The sequence below is a fragment of the Schistocerca piceifrons genome, chromosome 3 (genome assembly GCF_021461385.2).
Source record: "Schistocerca piceifrons isolate TAMUIC-IGC-003096 chromosome 3, iqSchPice1.1, whole genome shotgun sequence".
Classification (NCBI taxonomy): Eukaryota; Metazoa; Arthropoda; class Insecta; order Orthoptera; family Acrididae; genus Schistocerca; species Schistocerca piceifrons.
Genome location: NC_060140.1, coordinates 827,598,888 through 827,624,229, shown reverse-complemented (window position 1 = coordinate 827,624,229; position 25,342 = coordinate 827,598,888). Strand labels below are relative to the sequence as shown.

The following is a 25,342-nucleotide window of genomic DNA, read 5'->3' as shown; positions in this document are numbered from 1 at the left end:
TTAGGAATTCCTGGACAATGAAACTTATTGCAAGATTTCGGAGCAGACTTATCACGCAGAAATGAAGTAGGAGATTTTTGAAGACCTGGACGCCGCACGAAAGAAGACATGTTAACCTGGTAAGGGATGAACTCTTATCTACTCCATTTCCCCCTGTTAGTTACATTTGTTATTCTCTGTCTTTTTTCAAATAATTTTTGTAGCGGAAATTGATTTGACTTTTGCTCAGAAACACCACAAGGACCACCCCAGCAATAGCCTTTCCGAATTACAAAGTCCGATAACTTTTCTGTAATACGAAGTCCGATAACTTTTCTGTAATACGAAGTCCGATAACTTTTCTGTAATACGAAGTCCGATTTGCATTTCATTCTTTCCTTTTTTCACGGTCATTTACGATTTTAAAACCCCCTCTTTATTCACCATTCCTTCCCACCATTTTCAACCCAACCTTTTCTTTTATTTTCTTCTCTTTTTCTTTTCCTTTTTATTAACCACTACACCACCACAGTCAGTCTGAACAACACCATGTGACTGCTGCATGGCGACAACTCAGCAGGACTAACGTAAAACAATGACTACGGGAACCACCTGCCACCCATTCACACAGACTCACCAGAAATGTGGTTTGCTCTATGCGAACGTATGATTAGGACAGCAGGGATCGAGGACGACCAGAGCAAGCTGTTAATACTTCTCAACCATCTCAGAGAACAAGCGGATCTCAGCAGTGATCTACTGCTAAATACTTCGGCTGTGCACAAGTATGAGACGGTGAAGTCACTAATATTGCAATGATTATCACGCACATCGGAGCATCAATTGCACCTCGCCATAAATGAGACGACACAGCACGATGACACACCATCGGCGTTATGGCACAAACTGCACCTGAAAATTGATGACAACGTACTATCAGAGCGGTCCCTATGGTCATTATGGTTATTCCAGCTCCAAGAGTAAATACAGGCAGCACTTCTAGTACATGCGGACACATGATTGGAAATGTGCCTACAACTGACTCATAGGATGCTAGCACTTGCACACCACCAGATGCTGACCAGTGCCAGGACAACTATATACGACCACCACGCCAGCGATGGATACGGTGCACAACAGACAATGACGGCAGACACAGCACAAATCACTGCGCACAGACCCCGGGCAACCTCCTCCTCCCCCACAAGTGCAGCCTAGCCGCCTTGTAGACCGTGAACGCTGCAGTGCCGCAACAGTTATGATGGACAGACCCAGCTCCTGCAGGAAATAGACAAATGAGGGAGACAATCGCCACAACACAGCCTAGCCAAAAGCCGACGCACGCCGCTGCCGACAGCTACTCAAACTATGCTGGTGCCTAGGTGCAGTAGCCCGCCACCCTACAAGAAGCCGCCTTTCTACTGGAGATACCGAAGCACATAACACGCCACACATGCAGGCAGACAGCGTGCGACTGTTTGTTTACAACCACTGACTACATCAGCACCTACTGGTCAATACAAGCATGGACATCAGCACACTATCCCCGCATCTCACCACAGGAGATTACAAGTCCTCAACCATACAACTCCAAGTGGCAAATGAGTCAATAATTCTGGTATTGGGAATAACCTCCATGACGTTCTGACCACACAGCACATCCATGGACTTTCTTTGTGGATGAAATGGTGGAACCAGTGCTCGGAGCGGACTTCCTCCGTCATTACCGCCTCATTTCAGATCTCAGCAGGGCTCTGTTATTACAAGAAAATGGACTACACACTACAGGGGGCGGCTGCAGTTTCAGTCTGCCAACCACCTCAGACCTCCCCCTCCACTGCTAGACATGGAGACCGCATTACAATGTGCAACACTGTGGGATGAACTCCACAAAATGATCATGGCCCATGAGAACATCGATAAAGAGAACAACACGTACAGAGAAGGAGCAGCTACGCAGCTGCCATCACGAACTGGACAGCCAACTGCAATGAATCCGGCAGCAACTACAGACAGCGTGGCGCACCTGAGAGCCACAGGATAACTATACAACCACTAGCACAGGTACAAAGGTTAGTACAGTGCCTGTTATACTTGGTGACACAGTTCTCACAAGTGGGTTGAACAATGACAGTGTTTCTGCTCTTGTTACCCACTGACCAGGCTACTACCCTTGCAGACAAATCAGACAACAGGATTCCGCCCCTGGATCACCCCTGCCAAACAAAACAGCATTGTTACAGATGGCACTGTCTACAGAATAAATACAACTCCAGGACCACCTGTACGCTGCTGCCCTCACCGTCTAGCCCCCCACGATCTCAAGGCGGCCAAGGTAGCCATTGAAGAATTTCTCCAGGACCATATAATCAGACCTTCAGACATTGCATGGGCCTCACCTATCACTATGCAGCCAAAGAAAGATGGTACATGGTGCCTCTGCGGTGACTACCAGTACCTCAATGCCAGAACGATTATAGACTGCTACCCAGTCCCGAATATCCAAGATTTCGCACGCGAGTTGGCAGGGGCAAACATCTTTAGTGTACTGGACTGTAAAAGAGTGTAATCCTAAATACCTACGGCCTCGGAGGATGTTCACAATATGGCCAGTATCACTCCATTTGGTTTATATGAACTCTTATTCATGCCATTTGGGTTGAAAAATGCCACACAGATGTGGCAAAGATTCATTGATGGGTTGTTTTTCAATGTGCCACACTGTTACTGCTGTTTGGATGATTTAATTATATCCTTGTGTCATGCTTGTCGGCCACTTAGTCAAAGCAAAAGGCAGACAGCCCACGCAGGACAAAACCGAGCAGATTACTAACTGGTCCCCTCCCACAAATTACCAAGAACTACATAAATTTCTCAGCATTGTCAATTTCTACCGACGACACGTACTCCATGCAACTGAAACTCTACTTCCCATCACTGAAGCTCTACAGGGGAAAAATGCATTGAGGAACAGGAAGCTAACATGGACAGCCAAGATGCAAACTGCATTTGACAACATTAAAGCTCAACTAGCCCACACCGACACACTCGCACTACTTTCACAGAATGCTCATCTTATTATTACATCAAACGCAAGCGGCCGAGCAATAGGTGCTGTATTACAGCAGGAAGTGCTGTATTACAGCAGAGCTGACACAACCTCTCCGTTTTTACTCAAGGAAACTGACAGACTCAAAGGAAGTGGTTGACCTTCGACCGCCAACTACTGACCATGTACGAAGCAGTGCGCTACTTCCGCGATGATACTGAAGGGAGACCACTTACTATCTATACAGACCATCGACTATTAGCTGACACAGTAAAGAAACCATCTGCCACACCACACAGGTTTAGGCACTTGGACCACATCTCACCATTTCACAACTGACGTTCGCCACATGCGCGGAGCAGACAATATGGATGTGGACTACACATCCCGCCTAGCGGCCGTGACCGCTCAGCTGGATTTTGATAACCTTGCATATGCACAGGCAACAGATATGGACCTGAAATGATTTTTGTCAGGTGGTGACACGGGATTACAACTATGACAATGCCCAATGCCCAGAACCAACAAACCAGTTTGGTGCGATGTTTCAACGGGGAGGCAATGACATTTCGTCACTGCCAACTATCGCCGAACAATATTCGACTTGCTCTATCACTTAGCTCACTCCGAAGTGCACCCTACAACAAAACTAGTTTTCGAGCATTGTGTGTGGGCGAATATGAAGAGGGATTGTGCCACTTGGACACGAGCGTACATTCCTTGCCAGAGGGTGAAGACAGGACACAAGCCGCTGTTAAGGAGCTTCCCTGTCCCGAAGTGCCATTTTTGCCACACACATACAGATTTAGTGGGGCCACTACCTGAATCTAATGGATTTCATTATATCCTATCAGTCATCGACAGAACGACTCAGTGGGTGGAGGCTGCTCCACTCAGGGACATATCAGCGGAGACAGTGGCGAGATTGTTCAACGACCTATGGATAGTGAGATTTGGCTGCCCTGAGTCACAAAGAACTGATCTGGACAGACAATTCAAATCGACCCTGTTAAAAGAACTGTGCCTCTTCTGCGGCTGCCACTGATTCCATACCACAGCCTACCATCCACAGTTGAATGGTCTAGTGGAACGGTGGTACCACATGCTGAAAACAGCACTGATGTGCCATGATAATGAATGGTCAGAGGCCTTACTCTGGGTGCTGCTGGGTATCAGAATGGCCCACAAAGAGGACCTTGACACTTCACTAGCGGAGATCCTTTACGGTGAAGTGATTAGCGTCCCAGCGGAATTTGTCACACAGACAACAGACGAAGGCAACGAGGACCTCCCAGACATCGTACGACGGCTCAGAGAATGGACACGCAGCATCGAAGTCCCACCGCCATCATGTCACACAACACCCACTGTATTTGTGCACAAAAACCTGAAGACTTACACTCATGTAATGCTATGCACAGACATCATTCAGCTAGTGCTACACCCATCATACAGTGGACTGTATAAATTACTGGGATGGGGATCCAACACATTCGAAATCATGCTAGCCCGAAAACCCACAACTGTGTCCGTCAATACACTGAAGCCAGCATGGACATGGGAGGAGTCGCCGGGAAACAATACCGCCCCTTTGACCTAGCGCCACAACACAACCCCCTTTTCCGTCACAGTCAAAGTCAAATGCTACCTTCCAGAAGATATCACAGTGTCTCTACATGACACAACAATCGTGGTATCTGCCACGTACGAAAAGCAACAGGTGGGCAACAGCATGGTGTCACGATCATTGTACCGCTCCACACTGATACCACAGTCAGTTGATACAGCTGCACTGTTATCTATGCTATCCAGGGCCAGCATCCTACATGTGTCAGTCCCAGACCACAACACATAAAACCGAACACAGGATCAGCCTACATCCCCACCACAGGATCACGTACAACCATCGGCGGGCGACCTAATGAGGGCACCTCCAGTACCACCTACTCAGCCAGTACTGGCATCATGAATAGGCAGACTGCTGCGCCAACCGAGACATCTAGACGAGTACAAGCTAGACAGCATCTCCAGAGACGACCTGCACCACAACTTCAGTATCTCTGGATCTTGGGCAGTGTGTTCTGAGATGCCAAGCATTTAAGTTGTATCTTTCTATATAATGTGTATAAATAAATACTGTGTATGTGAATCGGTAATGCTGACAGTCATTACACATCATAATCACGTTCATTACCAAAATCCTGCACTCATTACAGATAATGCAGCAAGAAATGAGTCTAACTGATGCAATGGCAAACAGGGATGAGGTTCTCCAAACTAAACGTGAATGATGATGTCAGAGTTCCAACTGGATGATGTCCGTGTAGCACGATATAGCGAAAAGGATCCAAATGCAAGTTGCTGTCTGGCTGTCACCAGCCATCCTGTACTACGGTGGCAGACAGCACCCATGGTACAAAGCCGCTGGAGGCATCACACAGCGTGCGTGCTCCATTGGGTCTGCCATGTCTTGTACGGCCACTGTTGGTGTCTGATGGGAGCTTGTAATTTCATTACCAACTTTGATGGCTGTGGGGTGGTATTCATAAGTGATACCACACAAAGAGTTCTGAACAAAGCTGTCAGTCATCATTCTAGAGGGAACTAATTACATGTGGTGGTCTACAGGGTTCCATCTTAAGGTTCTTACCTTTTCTGGTGTATATTAATGGCCTTTCTAGCAATGGAAACTCCAGGTACGAACATCAACAATATTATGAAAAGGATAGACTGCTGCTTAACATAAAGATGTCATATTGAGTTCCTGACAGGCACAATGAAAAGACTATTACATATTTAGTATTTTGCCAGAGCCTCCTTCAGAAGGGCAGAAGGGGGAGGGGGGAAGGGAGGAATGACCTCTATGGCCAGAAAATTTTTGTGGCCAGAGATGGCAGAGTAATGTGTCTATGAGGTGCGCTTGCTTGTGTGAATGTATGTGCGTTTTCATTTCTGAAGAAGACTGTGGCCGAAAGCTAGATGTGTAACAGTGTTAATGGCCTTTCATTAGTAACATTAGCAGGTGCCAAGTTAATTTTATTTACAGATGACACACACTTTGCTATAAGTAGAAAATGAAGTATATTTCTAGACAGTGTGTGTAAGAAGACACAGTAAATGAATTCAATAAAAATACAGAGTTTATTCAAATATGTAACAGCTTACACTCAATGGCGGATGATAATAACGCACAACATTAACATTTGTACCACTAATACCATCCCTCAATGTTAATTATTGGTGGTACAAAAACTAAATTACAAGCTGTAAGTAAGTCTAAGCAAGGCTCTAAATTTTTCAGATTTTATTTTACCTAGTGGCTTCGTGAAATCAGCTTGTTGCTAATTTGGGCTAATGTGCTTTAACACAACTTTCTTAGCCAACAAGTAAAATTTTGACAGCTATAGGAATTTTGCTGGAAAAGCTGAGACAGAAACTGGCCTGAAAATAAGTTCTGAGGAGTGAATAAGCCAGTCTTTGTTGGAAACCTTTAGTTATGTGATGAGCTCGATAAGAAATAATAGTATCTTTCTCATCTCGTTTGTGCCTAAAAATCAATTTGGTGTTATATCATTGCAATAATTTCATTTACACACAAAAATTCATGTATTACCGGTATTTTCTTCCAGGGCTTGAAGCTGACTTGCTATAACATTTTTCAAATTTTCAGTATCACTACAAGACCCTGCTTCAGTGTAGGTGCTGGGGCCATCATTCACTACCCAACTCATAACCCTCCTCTTAATTTGGGTGTTGAATATTCCTCTTGGGGTCTCAGACTGCATGTCATCATCATCTATATTTTCCTCTGCATCCTCAAAAGAATCTTCTCTTTTTTTCTCTGTCTTCACTGATTTCTTGTTCCTCTGTAAGCCACAACCTCAATATTCATTTCTTCTTTCTGACCCGCTGATCCTGAAATTTTATTTATGTTCTCTTCATCACAATAAACAGTATCTGATCCTATTGCACAGGAATATGTTTCCTTCTCCCTTTCAGATATTGCTGGCAGAAAGAAAGTTACATCTTGGTGAATCTCAATTTTCTTTGTGGAAGGTGGAAATACTTTTAAAAAATGCATTTTAATCATCGGGTGTTTTATTTGACCTCTATATCATCAACCGGTATTAGTCTTAGATCGTTACTAGATGTAAGGTAAAACAGATCAATTAAAAATATTTACGATTTTCGTTTTAGGTTGGTACAACATTGAGATTGTCACAGTGAAACCATCCACATGACTATGGTAACTTGTCTTTGAAATACTAATGAACATGTCTCACAATGCTTCAAGTCCAATAGACAGTGTACCATGGAAGTATAAATATTCTGTACCGCTTCACATCATAAACATAACCCATAAATAAACCTATCTTGTTTTTGGGGTTTAGTTGCAAATTTCTTCTTGGAGTGCAAGGACAGACACATGAACCCCAAATACTTTCAAATCTTCTAAGGTTGATTCTTTGTCAAAAGGAGTTTTACCTCTGACAGTACTTGGGATCAGTTTCATTTAGTAAATCAAACTGGTTTAGCCCAAAAATGTTTAGGCATTCCTGAAATCACTGAAGAGCAAGGTGTGCATTTCTCTCTCAGCTCTTCCATTTTTCTGTGGTGTGAACTTGGATCTTCTTTGATGGATTATGCCATTTTTACTCAAAAATGTACCTAAATCAGTATTCAGAAACTACATTCCATTATCACTCCTCAGAACTTATTTTCAGACCAGTTCCTCTCAGCTTTTCCAACAAAATTCCTGATCAAACCTTTAACTTCATCCTTCTGTTTCATAAAGATATTATGCAATAATATGAGTAGTCATACTTCAAAAACAAAAAAATATATTGCTCCTCCAAATGAATGCATCTCGATAGGTCAGCAGACATCTGCCTTAACCAATTCAAGTGGGGCCTAGCTATTGATGAACTGAGAGAGAGGGGTCAGCAAAGTTGTTTACCTGCCAAACACTCATCACAGGCGACGAAGTCGTCAATGAAATTCGCTCCTTTATGTGACAAGAACTTTCACACATGCATAATGCTCTGATGGCACAATTTTTTGATGTCAAATTCTCAAGTTTTCATCATGTTTGGACTAATCTACCAGACAACTATCAATACTGACCAACGAAAAGCCACCAGTGTCATTACCGTCAAGCAGAGAGCATTTTATCTGCAGGGGGCAGAATTACCATTGATAGTTCTGACTGTAATCTGTTCAGGGAAAACAACAATACAGCAGAAGTAAAGCTGTGGGTACCGGGCGTGAGTCGTGCTTCGGTAGCTCAGATGGTAGACCACTTGCCCGCGAAAGGCAAAGGTCCCGAGTTCGAGTCTCGGTCGGGCACACAGTTTTAATCTGCCAGGAAGTTTCATATCAGCGCACACTCCACTGCAGAGTGAAAATCTCATTCTGGGAACAATACAATACATTTTATTGGCACATTTGGATAACACACAAATTTCATCTTCACTGTTCAAAATTCACAGTTCCTTGTTTGACATTAAACACATACCTTTGTCCACAACAGTTCCTACCAAAAACAGATTGAATTTCACTTCAAGTATACGCAGTGCTCCACTAAGTACTGTTTTAATAAATCTAATGCCGTTGCCTGCAAACAGATTTACAGTACTGCACCAAATCATATCAAGAAGTCTACCGACAACCACAGTAACTTTCATTGTTTACTTCTGGGCCATGCTGAACGGAAATGTTTATATCTCTCTGGCAATGACACAACACCTTGGTTATTATTTTCTCTGAAACTGTGTCACCCGCTTGCTTCAATTTAGTGTTGATTTCTTCTATTTTCAACATAACTGTTATTACTGAGCCATCACCAAATTGGAGCAAGAAAACTTTTGCTGAAGTTGGTGAATGCTCAGTGCAGACACACTATCGTACATGGTCTTCAGTTTAGTCCACATGCCAGCTGATGTACATGAAAGTAGGCGAGTGAGCAGTGCCACCTCCATCTACATCACAATGTTCTTGTGCTTTTGCAGCCCTGTTTCTTTCTCAGCTTCTTTCTCTTTCAGGGGCTCAACAGCTGTGCCCCTGATAATATATGAAGAGTCTTTTCCTCAGAATATTTGGAATTCTCACACTGCCTGATTTTCCTTCTAGACAACTGCAAACACTCATGCATAACTGTTCCATTACACCACATCAAAAAATGGCTCTGAGCACTATGCGACTAAACTTCTGAGGTCATCAGTCACCTAGAACTTAGAACTAATTAAACCTAACTAACCTAAGGACATCACACACATCCATGCCCGAGGCAGGATTCGAACCTGCGACGGTAGCGGTCGCACGGTTCCAGAATGTAGCGCCTAGAACCACATGGGCACTCCGGCCGGCTACACCACGTCATCACTATGCTGGAAATGTCAAATTTGCCATTACTCGCAATATCACCAGAAACTCTGCCACTATGCTGAAAAACAGATTTATGTATCTGTGCCCATAACTTATAATCAGGAACAGTAAATGAAGCTTGATAAAGTCTCTATGTACAGAGTTAATTTAACTATGTAATAGCTTACACTCAGTGGCAGGTGACAATAAAGCACACAGGAAAAAAAAAAAAAAACTATACTCCATCTGAATCGTGCTTGGATGGCCCAACAGTACCAATTAACTGCCGTGTCTCCCTCAGCCAATAGGTGTCAGTGGATACAGATACATAGGGGCATGTGGTCAGTACACTGCTCCATTGGCCATTGTCAGATTTTGTGACCCAAGCCGACACTCCTCAGTTGGCCTCACAAGGGCCGAGTGCACCCCAGTTGCCAATAGCACTCAACAGACCTGGGAGGTGACCCATTCAAATGTTAGCCAAGTCTGACAGTACTTAACTTTGGTGATCTGATGGTGACCAGTGTTACCACTATGGCAAAGCTGTTAGCCAATGCACACAGAGGAAAATGGGAGTTAACACAAACTGAAAGGAAAACAGTGCTAGCACCTTAAAACAACATTAATGTTGTACGACTAACACAGTGGTTAATGAAATTTTTATGGACATTAATAAATGATTCTAGGCAGTTCATTGTCACTAATCTTAAAAAGGATACACAATATGCAGCCCAGAGCTTGTAAAAGATTTCCCCACCATAAATAAATCGTAAAACCATTGTGTCTGTCTTTCTCTGAACACGGGAATATCCAAAACTACAAGACGAATTTTCATGGTGTTTTCACAGGTAACTTGAGTATAGTGTGGGGCACCATAGAGGCTAAAGACATCAAGACATTACAAAAATGCCTGTCTGTATGTATGTCCCAAATCGCCTGCAAAACCACCAGACTTATTTCAGCCAAGCTTGGTGCACATCATCAGTTACTGTCTGGAAATTATCACTGTGGGGCTACAAACCACTAGCTTATCAAAGGGGTAGCTGTAGGCCACGATGTGCAAAAAGACCAGATTTTACTCGTCCAATGTCTGAGAACAAGAGCTCATAGTGACTTGCAATGAACTTAACGCATAATTTCAAACCTTTATGAAACTTTTTCTTGCTGACAGCTCCCCAGAAAACGATGAAAGCGAAAAAGTTTATCACTCACTACATTTTCATTGTTCATCTTCACATAAGGCATGATGTTTCAATGTACACTCCTGGAAATGGAAAAAAGAACACATTGACACCGGTGTGTCAGACCCACCATACTTGCTCTGGACACTGCGAGAGGGCTGTACAAGCAATGATCACACGCACGGCACAGCCGACACACCAGGAACCGCGATGTTGGCCGTCGAATGGCGCTAGCTGCGCAGCATTTGTGCACCGCCGCCGTCAGTGTCAGCCAGTTTGCCGTGGCATACGGAGCTCCATCGCAGTCTTTAACACTGGCAGCATGCCGCGACAGCGTGGACGTGAACCGTATGTGCAGTTGACGGACTTTGAGCGAGGGCGTATAGTGGGCATGCGGGAGGCCGGGTGGACGTACCGCCGAATTGCTCAACACGTGGGGCGTGAGGTCTCCACAGTACATCGATGTTGTCGCCAGTGGTCGGCGGAAGGTGCACGTGCCCGTCGACCTGGGACCGGACCGCAGCGATGCACGGATGCACGCCAAGACCGTAGGATCCTACGCAGTGCCGTAGGGGACCGCACCGCCACTTCCCAGCAAATTAGGGACACTGTTGCTCCTGGGGTATCGGCGAGGACCATTCGCAACCGTCTCCATGAAGCTGGGCTACGGTCCCGCACACCGTTAGGCCGTCTTCCGCTCACGCCCCAACATCGTGCAGCCCGCCTCCAGTGGTGTCGCGACAGGCGTGAATGGAGGGACGAATGGAGACGTGTCGTCTTCAGCGATGAGAGTCGCTTCTGCCTTGGTGCCAATGATGGTCGTATGCGTGTTTGGCGCCGTGCAGGTGAGCGCCACAATCAGGACTGCATACGACCGAGGCACACAGGGCCAACACCCGGCATCATGGTGTGGGGAGCGATCTCCTACACTGGCCGTACACCACTGGTGATCGTCGAGGGGACACTGAATAGTGCACGGTACATCCAAATCGTCATCGAACCCATCGTTCTACCATTCCTAGACCGGCAAGGGAACTTGCTGTTCCAACAGGACAATGCACGTCCGCATGTATCCCGTGCCACCCAACGTGCTCTAGAAGGTGTAAGTCAACTACCCTGGCCAGCAAGATCTCCGGATCTGTCCCCCATTGAGCATGTTTGGGACTGGATGAGGCGTCGTCTCACGCGGTCTGCACGTCCAGCACGAACGCTGGTCCAACGGAGGCGCCAGGTGGAAATGGCATGGCAAGCCGTTCCACAGGACTACATCCAGCATCTCTACAATCGTCTCCATGGGAGAATAGCAGCCTGCATTGCTGCGAAAGGTGGATATACACTGTACTAGTGCCGACATTGTGCATGCTCTGTTGCCTGTGTCTATGTGCCTGTGGTTCTGTCAGTGTGATCATGTGATGTATCTGACCCCAGGAATGTGTCAATAAAGTTTCCCCTTCCTGGGACAATGAATTCACGGTGTTCTTATTTCAATTTCCAGGAGTGTATTATTTCTTTACTACTAACTACGTTCGCAACGCATACACCACTGAATGTGCCTGCAAAATTATATCACAGTACAACATATAATTCAGGATATATGGTGTCATAACAGAGATGCGTAAGAAACTGTCACATCATGCATAACATTTAAAGTTATTATTATTAACCCGCTGAATCCATTTTATATTATATGGATGCATTGTAATTGTTCTTTTGGTCATATCGAAAAGAATAGGCAACACACGGCTGTGATATATAGTTTGCAAACTGAAGTTGGAGACAGGAGAAAGAAAGGAAAGGGACTATTGATGTCAGCTGCATCAGGACTTTATGTGGAATCAGCAGCAGCGAATAAACTGTGTGCCAGACTGGGATTTGAACCAATCCTGGTTACTAAGCAATTGTGTTAACCACTGTGCTACCTGGACACAGAGTTCATTGCAACTGCACACACTATCTTGTCAGACATGCAGTTGACCCACACTTCCATGTAACGAGAACTATCCGCAGTCCCTGTCCATGTTCTCCATGCTCACTACTTTGAGATTCCCATAGGATGTCGAATGTAATTGTACATCCGCACTGAAGGTAGTGGATTCATTGCCCATTGAGATGAATCAGTTATATGAGTGTGTAGCATCTGTTCCTTCGGGCTGTGGATAAGTGGGAGTGTGGGTCGGCCAGGGCATGCCAAAATATTGTGTGCACGGCAAACACTGCACCCGGATGGCACATGGTTAACACAGCTGCCTGGTAAGCTGGCTATCCTGGTGTCAAATCCCATTCCGGCATACATTTTCACTCATTACTGTTGATTCCACATAAAGTCCTGATGCAGCCGACCTTGACCTTTCCCTTTCCCTTTCCCTTCTCTCCTCTCCACCTTCAATTTACACGGTATGAACCAATTTCAATGAAATTTGGTAAGGAGATAGCTTGAACCCTGAGGAAGACCATAGGGTACTTTAGAGTGTGTAATACAACGTACTTATTAATTTTAAGAATATTACACCAATTAGGGAAAAATATTTATTCTTTGAAAAAGCTGCTTACTTTTTGACTTTTGAACTATACCATATCTATGAAAACGCTTTTATTGCTCGATATGTGCTACGGGATATAATTCAAAGTAATGAATATAATGCTTAAAGAATCTTCAATGTGTTTAATCCACACTATTTGTTGCACGATGTAAATGTTGTATAACATAGAGCTACTTCAATAGCATGATGCATACGCCTATCCATGCCCTTCCATGTGCACTGCTTGGCAGTGATACTGTGCATGCCAACCCATTGTGCACTGAGACAGCTTCAAAGTGGAGAGAGCAGGTAGCACATCATGAGCTATGCTTACCCAAACAGGAAGGCACATGCGGGCAGCTGATGTTATTGAACATACAGTGGCTTACCATCACTCATCATAACAAAACTGCTAATATGTGATCACAACTAGTTTAAATATGATGACAATCAGATGGAAGAGGTTGACAGTATGAGATTTTCACTCTGCAGCGGAGTGTGCGCTGATATGAAACTTCCTGGCAGATTAAAACTGTGCGCCCGACCGAGACTCGAACTCGGGACCTTTGCCTTTTGCGGGCAAGTGCTCTACCATCCGAGCTACCGAAGCACGACTTACGCCCGGTCCCACAGCTTCACTTCTGCCAGTATCTCATCTCCTACCTTCCAAACTTTACAGAAGCTCTCCTGCGAACCTTGCAGAACTAGCACTCCTGAAAGAAAGGATACTGCGGAGACATGGCTTAGCCACAGCCTGGAGGATGTTTCCAGAATGAGATTTTCACTCTGCAGCACAGTTTTAATCTGCCAGGAAGTTTCATATCAGCGCACACTCTGCTGCAGAGTGAAAATCTCATTCTGGAAACATCCCCCAGGCTGTGGCTAAGCCATGTCTCCGCAGTATCCTTTCTTTCAGGAGTGCTAGTTCTGCAAGGTTTGTAGGAGAGCTTCTGTAAAGTTTGGAAGGTAGGAGACGAGACACTGGCGGAAGTGAAGCTGAGAGACTGGGCATGAGTCGTGCTTCGGTAGCTCAGATGGTAGAACACTTGCCCGCGAAAGGCAAAGGTCCCGAGTTCGAGTCTCGGTCGAGCACACAGTTTTAATCTGCCAGGAAGTTTCGAGGTTGACAGTGTTGAATTCTTGGGATTATAACTTGATAATGGATTCAGTTAGAAGTTCATGCGATAGAACTATTGAAGTACCTACACAAATCTCTATTTGCAATGTGGACTGAACATAACAGCTGATCAAATACATGTAACCATAGATTCCAACAATACCAAATGACAAAAATACAAAACAGCCAAACATGAGTAAAAATCACCTTAGGGAAATATTGTGGAAATTATGCTAATAATGTCCGATGTATTGAAATGTACTGCTGACATTGGTAGGATTATCAGGTGCTTTTGTAATTTGCAAAAATATAATTCAATGTAATTTATCAAACATTATTACCATCATATTTCAATGTAATATTAACCCAAATGTACTTCTATTACATTTTCTTAAACTTTTCACATGATCAAAACTATAGAAACAAGTTTATATGTTAAAACTGTTCTGTTCATGATGAGGGCTTTATCAAACAACAATGTAAACAAAACTAACTTTCTGATAACCAAGACATCACATAATTTTTGTGTATGTCACGAAATTCTATATTTAATTTCATCTCTCAATATACATTAGGAACTCTTTTCATTAACTAGTTTGGATGTAAGTAAAGAAGGAAATAATTTGAGCAGTTGTTAAATTGAACATCTCATATTTTACTAAGGAAACATAAAAATTACTATAACCTTTGTATTTATAAAGATCTACCTGTAAATTACAAGTATTGTGCCATCCGAACTGTCAACTCAGTGTAAAATTTTAATTGTAGCTCAATGTCTGACTGTAAAAATTAACCCATCGTAATGTTTACTATAAATACTGGTAGATTTTTGAAGCCAGCAAATCAGTCTTCCGTCAGATGTTTGTTGTTGGTCCTAACAATGTGACAGTAAAAAGTATTAATTAAAATGGTGTGTCTGTAAACTTTATTATTATACATATCACACATAAAGTCTGCAGATTGGAAGAATTTCAGATTATCTGCAAGAATCAGCTGTTGTGGCAAAGTAGAAGCTAAGTACTTGTACTTTGCTGGATTTACACTCTCGTCTGATGAACTACTCACAACATTAGCTGTTGTTATGAACAGCAATAAATTCTTTTACACTTAAGCAGATTTTGAAACTGCTTTGTGTTATAGGATGTAGTCAGATATAGATGATAAGAAATAAAAAATGCTTACATTAATTCACATACTTCCATTCCACATTATAAGGGATCACCTTTTTGGGTAACTCATCAAGCCAAGAGAAAGTGTTCAAGAGTTCAAAAACGAGTAAAATGCATTATTAGTAGTGTTAACTGAACAACATCCTTCAGACACCTGTTCAAGTCACTGTGGATGCCAACTACAACTTCCTAAATATTTATTTCTTAATGAAATCTGTCAATGTAATCTCTCTCCTCCTCTCTCTATCTAAGCCCACAGCTCAGTACATGGAATCAGTACTAAAAATAGGAATAATGCATATAAGAATTTAAAGTTTGTCACTTTGCTTAAGAAAGAATTCCATTATTCATACATCATTAATAAAATATTTTCAATAACATGGCAGCGCCCAAAAAAAGTTTCTTATCTCCAGTTTCTCTCAAGTAGCATAGCCTAATTGCCACAGTTCTGTCTGACTGACCATCTGAATCAGTCTTTAAAACAGAACTACAAATCACCTCCAGCAATGGCTATAACTCTTCAAAATGGTTCAAATGGCTCTGAGCACTATCGGACTAACATCTGTGGCCATCAGTCCCATAGAACTTAGAACTACTTAAACCTAACTAACCTAAGGACATCACACACATCCATGCTGGAAGCAGGATTTGAACCTGCGACTGTAGCAGTCACGTGGTTCCAGACTGAAGTGCCTAGAACCGCACCGCCACACCGGCCAGCTGCTATACCTCTGCCATGATAGGTAATATACAAGGTGTTCCATTTATCTGACAACTACCTGCGTGGCACAGTAGTTGCTGGACAGCGAGCGCTCTGTTGCCCAGCAATCAGATGCTATGTCACCCGTCTACTGCTGCAGTATGACATGACTACAGTTAAAATATAAGCAAATACATTTTGTACTCACCCATGTCAGGCAACAGAATGCCAGAAGTGCCTGCCATTATTTTCCACGCATTTCTGACATCTCTCAAGAAATTATTAATCACACGATGTAATTCTCTCAGAGATATTGAATTAATTGATTCATGGATATTATCCTTAAGTTCCTCTGTCATGTGAGGATTTGCTGCGTACACTTTGTCCTTCAGTGCATTCCACAAATAAGAATTTCAGAGAGTTAAATCAGGACTTCTGGCGGGCCAGGTAGTGTTACTAATGACTGTTTCATTGAACACATTGTGAATTGTTTACCATAGGAGATCTTGTCAAATCCTGTTGAAAAAATGAGAAGTTTTCAGTTCATTAAGAAATGGTTGCAAAATGTTTTGCAGATATCTTTCACTTGTAACTGGATCATTAAAAAAAAATCGCACCTATTATTCTGTCACTACTAACTGTGCACCTCACTCCTATTTTCTGATCATGAAGGAGTTCATCATGAAGCACAACAGGTTTATCTGTGCTCCAATGTCGACAGTTTTGGGAATTAACATACCCATGTAAATGGAACCAAGCCTCTTCTGAAAACAAAATGAGGTAAGGATCCATTTCACCATCATGCACTTGTTTTAAAACCCATTTGCAAAACTTCATCCTGTGCGCAGTATCACCATGTCAAAGTTCTTCTTCTAATGATTCTTTATAGAGCCTTAGCCCAAGCAGCTTAGCACCTTTTTGTACAGCGGTGAACATTATTTGTGTTGTGAATTTTAAAATTTTCCCGGCGAATTGACTGTTCAAACAAATTTCGGGCTTGCAGCCGGTCGTCGTTCAATACTTCGCACGATATTTCAACTGGGCACCTGCCAGTTGCTCACCTGAAGATGACTGGCAGGTGCCCAGTTGAAATATCGTGCTAAGTATTGAACGACGACCGGCTGCAAGCCCAAAATTTGTTTGAACATTATTTGTGTTTACTGCAAAAGACGTCTACGAGGCTTTTCAGGAGAATTTTCCAGGCAGTGGAGATTCTGTGAGCACGTGTTGTCTTGAACACTATGCATTTCAGGAAATTTATTCATTAATTTGTGAACTGCTTCATGACTCTGAACACAAATACCTGGAAATTTCTGTTCAGAAAATCTGCGAACAGTATAACTGGACTCTGTACACACTTACGAATCATAAATAAACACTTGTTGTGGAATTGAATAATACACTCTTTCCATTGTTGGATTCACAAACTTCAATGTAACACTCTTAATGCCTGTTTCAGTGCTTGAATGACATTGGACAACAAGGCACGTATGTCTGTACAGCCTGGGGACCCTTTCAAATGGCATGCGCAGCTTCCATGCAACGCCCTGGGCAGGCTGTCATCAGATAACTGAAACACCCTGTACTACTAAGAAAGAAATGTGTAAAATTACACTACTTCTGCATGCTGGTCAACAGAGATTCAACCTTTGCTGATCATCTTTTCGCAGAAAACCATTCATCTCATGTAGAATGTGGAGTTTTGCGTTCTGTCAAGAAAAGCAGAAATATGATGCTGCTGGAAATCAACAAACATTCGACATAGAATGCCGGCTTAGTATTAAATGATCAGTCTTGATTTACATTTTCCCTTTTATTAACTTAAGTTTTTGCTACAAATCCTGGATTCAAACTGAAAATCCATCTTATTTCCTCATCAGTTGTTAATTTATCTCCACATAAAAACTTTGTTAACCCCCTTTTTTTTTTTAGATAATGTAATTATTTCCATGTGACCAAAAGGTAAAGTTTTCCTATTAAAGACAGTTATTTCAGTATCTTCTGACAGATAATATCCGTGTAATTACACATCGCGTTTATCTTCGTTTGAGACATTCCGTTGTCACCTGGAGATGGCCCGAAAAGCTGAAAGCCAGTTAGTGAAAAAATAAATATAATTTTGCAGACTTCAGTGCTTTTCCTTTTTAATACATATATTATCGCATGCTTTTAGAACTTTCATCAGCAGTAAGTTTATAGAGAGAAACAGGAAGGTACAGAGTGACAGGTGGAGTCTGGGAGGAGGAGAATAATATTAAAGGGAGATTTACACATAATAGATGGAAGTAGTAGTCATTCTACATCCTATTTTAAAGAGGTACAGCAAGTATTAATAAGTCTTGCTTCAAGTCCTGCATTACTAAAATAGGGCACAGCCAAGCCCAAAAGCAGTAATAATAAACAAACTAGCACTATATAAAAAGATGAGGAAAGAGCAAAAAGAGTTCGACTGTAAGCAGAAAGAAAGACTGGGAGACAAAAAATATGGAAAATACATAAGGAATCATATTTTAGAGGCAAAAGGTAATAATAAGATAGCCATACAAAACGAGAATAAAAGATGTGGAAGATAAAATGACAGAAGGGCAAACAAAGTAGTTAACTTGAGAGCAGAGTGATTGTGAGAGGTGAGTAAATGTTGAAGGATCTCTTCTCATTTATTTAATTCAATTTGTAACTGTAAGTTACCAGATGATAAAATATCCTGGGTTCGCAAAATTATCAAACCATACATTCAGTATGTTGCCCAGAAAAGCAGTTTGTCTTGAGGCCATTACTTCTTACTGAGAAATAAGTGCATTTGGTGCTGAAATGTTAATGGAAAAGGAGAATCTCTCAAAGAATTGGCAAGGGTTCAAAATAAACATAGTCATGTGAAGTGCAGGTAATTCACAATTGACTTATTCTGAGACAAATAAAGGAAACAGAATGGATGCAGGAGTAAACTTCAGTGTACTATAAAAACTCTGCCAATCTAAATGGTATGAGCATGTTAGATTGGATAAACCCAGATAGCCACAAAAATTCCTCAAAATGACTACAAATTGGAAGAGACATGTTGGACAACCAAGGAGAAGACTGTCTGACAAACATAAGAAAGATGTTGCTGAAACTATCTCCTTTAGGATAGGATCAATGAGGAAAGAAAAAGTTTTACAAGGCTCATCACCATCACATGGAAATTGGTGCTGCAAGGTGGCTTTGGTGACCATCATTTAAATACCACAAAGTGATATGAAACTGAACAAACCTGAGAAATGTTTACCATGGAAAGCAAAACTAATTTATGAATAAATTTCGTGAAATGCGAAGTGATCAAGACAAGAAGTGCTCACAGAATCTCATCTCTATGACATTGCATACTGCCTGTAAAATTTATTTGGAGGATTCAGGGCAAGTGTAACTCGCCTGTAAAGGAAACTGCATACAAAATGCTTGTTTGCTGATGCTGTGTTTTGAGTACTTGTCAATAGGCATGACACAAGTCAAACAGAATTTAGGATATGCAAAAGATGCTAAGAGAACTCAAATGGGAATCTCAACACCATTCTCACGAAAAACTCTTGGGTTAATTTACAGAATCGGTATTTGAGGAAGACTGTCTCCGTCGTATATCATGAGTAAAAAACAAAAAAGCACTCCATCTTCAGGCCATGAGTGGCCTACCAGGACCATCCGACCGCCGTGTCATCCTCATCCTCAGTGGAGGATACGGATAGGAAGGGTGTGGGGTCAGCACACCACTCTCCCAGTCGTTATGATGGTATTCTTGACCGAAGCCGCTACTATTCGGTCGAGTAGCTCCTCAACTGGCATCACAAGGCTGAGTGCACCCCGAAAAATGGCAACAGCGCATGGTGGCCTGGTCACCCATCCAAGTGCCGACCACGCCTGGCAGCGCTTAACTTCGGTGACCTCACGAGAACCGGTGTATCCACTACAGCAAGGCCGTTGCCATACCATGTGTAGGGAGCATGAAAATATACTAGGGTGTGTAATGAGATGTACAGGCAGTCACTTTTTGCACATAAAAACCATGGAAAAAATGGGGTTAGGAGAGAAAAAAAAACTAAAACAGCTTTCATTGGAGAGAAACTGTAGAATTACCTAGTCAAAATGGACATTACCTTACTAAATAACAGATTCCTGTTCATTGCAAAAGTGAGGAAAGAGCATAATGAAACAAGACTGTGCACAGACACAGAAACACATGCCAGAATGAACCTCACTCAACAACACATTAAACATTAAACAGTCACCAGGCCACACAAAGGATAGCAAACAAATTTACTTTTGCTTATTTCCACTGAAACCATTTACATAGTTTTAAATTTGCCACAGATACCATTCACTCTCCATCTGGGGTCCAAATACTCTGTCACTGCTTCACAGTCTTCTCACCCAATCACCATTTTTTAACAGGTCATACCTTCAGCAACTCACAAACTAGTAATCTACGTTACTATAGGGTTCAATAACTTATTAGTTGTACACCTTTTTAACTGCAGTTTTCAAAGCTGCCAATAGGTGTGTGTGTGTGTGTGTGTGTGTGTGTGTGAGAGAGAGAGAGAGAGAGAGAGAGAGAGAGAACACAAATACACACTGTAGTTTGGACTAAACATTAAAGAGCAGGTCTACCTGCAACAGGTTGGCTGAGGTAACTACCAGCTGGAAGGAAGGGAAGAATGTGTAAACTCAGACGAAAATATGCTTAGTACGGCACTTTTGTGCTCTAACTAATTTTCAGATTGATGACTGGTTTACTTCTTTTTTACATCTGAATGTTACAATTGCTGGTTATGGCCATCAGTACTTCCTTAATAATATAAATAAAACAATAAGTTCAGAACAGATTAAGGAACAAAATGGAAGACACTGTAAAGAAACGAGATGTGATCAAAAAGTAACAGAAATTCTTTAATTTCACACGCTTTCTACACCTGACTTGCAAATCTCTTTATCTTGTTGGTACACATGTTCCTGATGTCCATTTGCATTTTCAGCTGCTTTGAACATTTAGTTTATTGATGACAGTTGAAAAGGTTGTGTGTGTTTTAGAGTGATGAATGAATTTTTACTTTTGAAAAAGATGGATCAGCAAATTTACATTAAATTTTGCTTGAAAAATGGAATAAAGTGCAGAACTGCATTTGAAATATTCACTGTGGCTTTTAGTGACTTTACTATGAGTTAGACAAGAGTTTATGTGAGGTATATACTTTTCAAAGAGGCCGAGAAGATTTTGAACATAACAGTAGACCTCCCAGCAAATCACTTATGGACAACAATGTGGAAGAAGTAAAGAAAGTGATTTGCAAAACTGCCGAATAACCATCCGAGGGGTTACTGATGATGATTATGTCGAAATATCCTTTGGCTCATGACCAGCAATTTTTTCAGTTCTCTTGGGAATGAAACATGTAGCAGCAAAGTTTGTTCCAAAATTGTTGAATTTTGAGCAAAACTGACATTGCATAGACATCGCTCAGGAATTGCTGAATGAAGTCAACAATGATCCAGAACTTCTAAAGAAGGTTACAATAGGTGATGAAACATGGGTATAGGGGTACAATGTCAAAACCAAGGCCAAATTGTCCCCATGAAAACTACCTGATGAGCCAAGACTGAAAAAAAATTGGCGAGTTCCATCACAGGTGAAGGTTGTTCTTGCTGTTTTCTTCAATTACAATGGGATAGTACATCACAATTTGTTGTTGTATGGTCATATGGTCAATAAGGAATACTTCCTGGAAATTAAGTGTTGTTTGGGTGAAGCAATCCAAAGAAAACGACCAGAAATGTGTGGAACCACTCATGGAAACAGTATCGCGAGAATGCTCCAACTCCCAAGTCACACCTTAATGCTTGTTCATGATTTTTTTGGCAAAAAAACAAAACTGTTATGTTGCCTGAACCACCATATTTCCCAGATATTGTACCATGTGACTTCTTTTTATTCCAGAGTCTGAAGAGAATTATGAAAAGACATGTTTTGCCACAAATGATGAGATAAAAACAGAACTGCTGAATGAGATGAACACCATAATGAAAGTGAGTTTCAGAAGTGCTTCCAAGATTGGACACAGCACTGGCACAAGTGTGTGATATCTGAGGATAATTACTTTGAAGGGGATAAAGTAGTTGTAGAATAACTATTCTTTAAGAAAAACAAGAACTCCCATTTTTTAAAATCACATCTCATACATAATTAACTGACAAACAATTTGCTTCCAGTACTAGTACACTTTTGAGTATCAAGAATAATTAAGCTGCACTTTTAACTCTCAAAACTAAAACAGCATTGATATAAAAATAACATAAATATTTAATAAACTTCTGTATTGAAATTATTTTACTACTTCTGTTTAAAATCAAACTGTATTAAAAAAAAATACAAGCCAAAATAAGAAGTGTATCTCTTAATTTTAGACACTAGATTCTTTTCACAGAACTGAACAGAACTAGAGGGTGAACATAAAATCTAACTGCTACTACGTTATTTATTTCAATTTGTTAAGCACGGAAAGTGTTCAAGAGGATGTCAAACATTTACATTCAGTCATAGTTTGCATTAGATAGCTGTATCACACAACACAACAAAACTGATGAATGGCAGGTCTGAACATGTTTGTAATCATCTAAGAACATTGGATAAATAAAAACTACAAACTGTTACTGCCACCTTTCACAACATTTCTTTAATGCTGCAGTAGAATCGGAGTGATCTGTTACAGTGTCAACTCAGCAGAAATATAAGGCATATAAACAAATATACATATGCTACGATTTCAGGGCAATGAATGAGTTGACACCATTCCAATGTCAGTGTTCCATTTCCAATGCATTCAGTTCAGCCTCAAGAGCCTCCAGGTCTTCATCATCATCAAGGAAAAGACTTTCATTAATAGGAACTGCTGAAGCCTCATTGTCACCTGTGGAAGAAGTCAGTGTTTGTTTAATATATTTTCATTATGAACACATAAATGGGGGCAAAATAAACAAAACTTAGCAAATGGTATAGACCACTGCTAAATAACATGTCAGACAATACCACAGTAACAAAGCAACTGTAGGAGAAACTAGATACAAGCACCAGGGTTACAAGTGGGTATATCAGCAACTAGTCATGGACTTATTCAATCAGAAATAAGGAAATCATCAGGAATGCCCCAGGGAAGAGTGATAGGACTGCTTCTATTCATTATATACACAAATGATCTGATGGTCAGGGTGTGCAGTCATGGGTGGCACTCGCTGATGGTGCAGTGATGTACAGGAAGGTGTCATTGGTAAAGTTAGACAAAATTTCTAGCTTGTGCAATGTATGACAACTATCTCTAAAGGTAGAAAAATTAAAAGAAATGCAGATGAGTAGGAAAAACAAGCCCACAATATACAAATACTGCATTAGTAATGTGCTACTTGACACAGTCATGCCAATTAAATGTCTAGGCATAAAGTTGCAGGCAATGTCAAATGCAGTGAGCACATGAGGATGGTAATGGAAAGGTGAATGGCTGACTTCCGTTTAATGGAAGAATTTTAGGAAATGTTTCCAGAATGAGATTTTCACTCTGCAGCGAAGTGTGCGCTGATATGAAACTTCCTGGCAGATTAAAACTGTGCGCCCGACCGAGACTCGAACTCGGGACCTTTGCCTTTCGCGGGCTAGTGCTCTCAATTTTAGGAAAGTGGTAATTTGTAAAAGAGACAGCGTATAGAACACTAGAGTGAACCATTCTTGAGTACTGCTCAAGTGTTTGGAATCCCCACAAGGTTGGATTAAAGGAAGACATCAAAACAATTCAAAGATGGGCTGCTAGATTTGTTACCAGTAGGTTTTATCAACATGCAAGTATTATAGAGATGCTTTGGAAACAAATGGAAATCCATGGATGGTAGATGGAATTCTTTTTGAGGAACACCATCAAGAATATTTAGCGAACTGACATTTCAACTGATTGCAGAAAGATTCTACAACAGCCAACATATATTTTGCATAGAAATCATGAATATATGAGAAATTCTGGCTTGTACAGAGTCATATAGGCAGTCTCTTTTCCTTGCTCCATTTGCAAGTGGAAAACGAAAGGAAGTGACACGTAGTGGTACAAGGTACCCTCCACCACATACTCTATGGTGGCTTGCAGAGCATGTATTTAGATGTTAATACCCCAGCATCCACTTTTAATGAATATGGAATACATAGAAAAACCTGAATATGGATGAGTGGATGGGGATTTTTTGAATGGAAGAAAATAAGTAAGTAAATAAATAAATAAATGAAGTATTTCTCACAGAAGAGTGTGCTCCACTCTATAATACCTGAAAAGACACCTTGTTAATTTAAAGGAAGGCAAGAAGAGAAAGAAATCACAGTATTCAACGAACAAAATATTCACCAAGACAAGCTGCAGAATGAACAAAAACATTTTATTCACTATCAGTTTTGATCCTACAGATTATCATGCAACATTCAATGTCAATCCAACATACCTAACATAGATAATACTACGTGGTGGTTTATTATAACCAGTGATGAAAGATCATAAGACAGCATGACTATGTGAGTCATATGGTATTGTCAGTCTGCGTGAATCACATCTGAAAGACTGAAACAATACAAGTGTCACAGATGTGATGCTATGTGATATTCCATCAACGGTTATGACTATTACAGAATCCAAAAATTAATATTTTACTATTGATGGCATAGTACTATATTCAGTATGTATACTGTATTGACATTTTACGATGACATGACAATTGTAATTTGTAATAAATCTTTTTTTTTTTGTTCAATCAGTAGTTTATTTCTGAGATGATGATGTTCTTTAAAGTTTTGCAGGCTGTGAGGCACCACCTGCTTATTAGTTCCCCAAGAAATGACGAAATGGTTTTGAGATTGTTATAAAAAAATGTGTCTGGGTACACCTGCTACTAGTCAGTACCCATTAGATGTTCTAGTTTTCTTCACTGTAATACATCTGCCTGTCTTCTGGTGGGGAGGATGCGAGTTCAGTTTGTGAAGTCTTCGTTTCCTGTACGGAGAGGACAGCTGGCCTTTCCTGCCCCCTCACTGGGTACACAAAATTACCAGGCAGGTCCTTATAATGGTTTGCAAGGAAATTTATTACTCCATGAAAGGGGTTGCTTATAAACCTGTGGTTTCACCGACTGGTGAGTATGGTTTGTCAGTCAGGCAGGGACCCTTACCATGTATGATTAATAAAGGAGACAGAAGATACAAAGGAGAGGATCACTG

The 25,342-nt window shown here is 41.4% G+C and overlaps 1 protein-coding gene across 1 annotated transcript in view; it reads right to left on the bottom strand.

The window, feature by feature from the left end:
• Positions 1-22,749: 22,749 nt before the first annotated feature.
• Positions 22,750-25,342, bottom strand: part of LOC124787835 (zinc finger CCCH domain-containing protein 15 homolog) — a 39,194-nt gene continuing 36,601 nt past the window's right edge. The window contains exon 7 of the mRNA XM_047254776.1: positions 22,750-23,009. Within this exon, the coding sequence (XP_047110732.1) occupies positions 22,900-23,009 (110 nt within the window). The 3' untranslated portion in view covers positions 22,750-22,899. The remainder of the gene's footprint in view (positions 23,010-25,342) is intronic.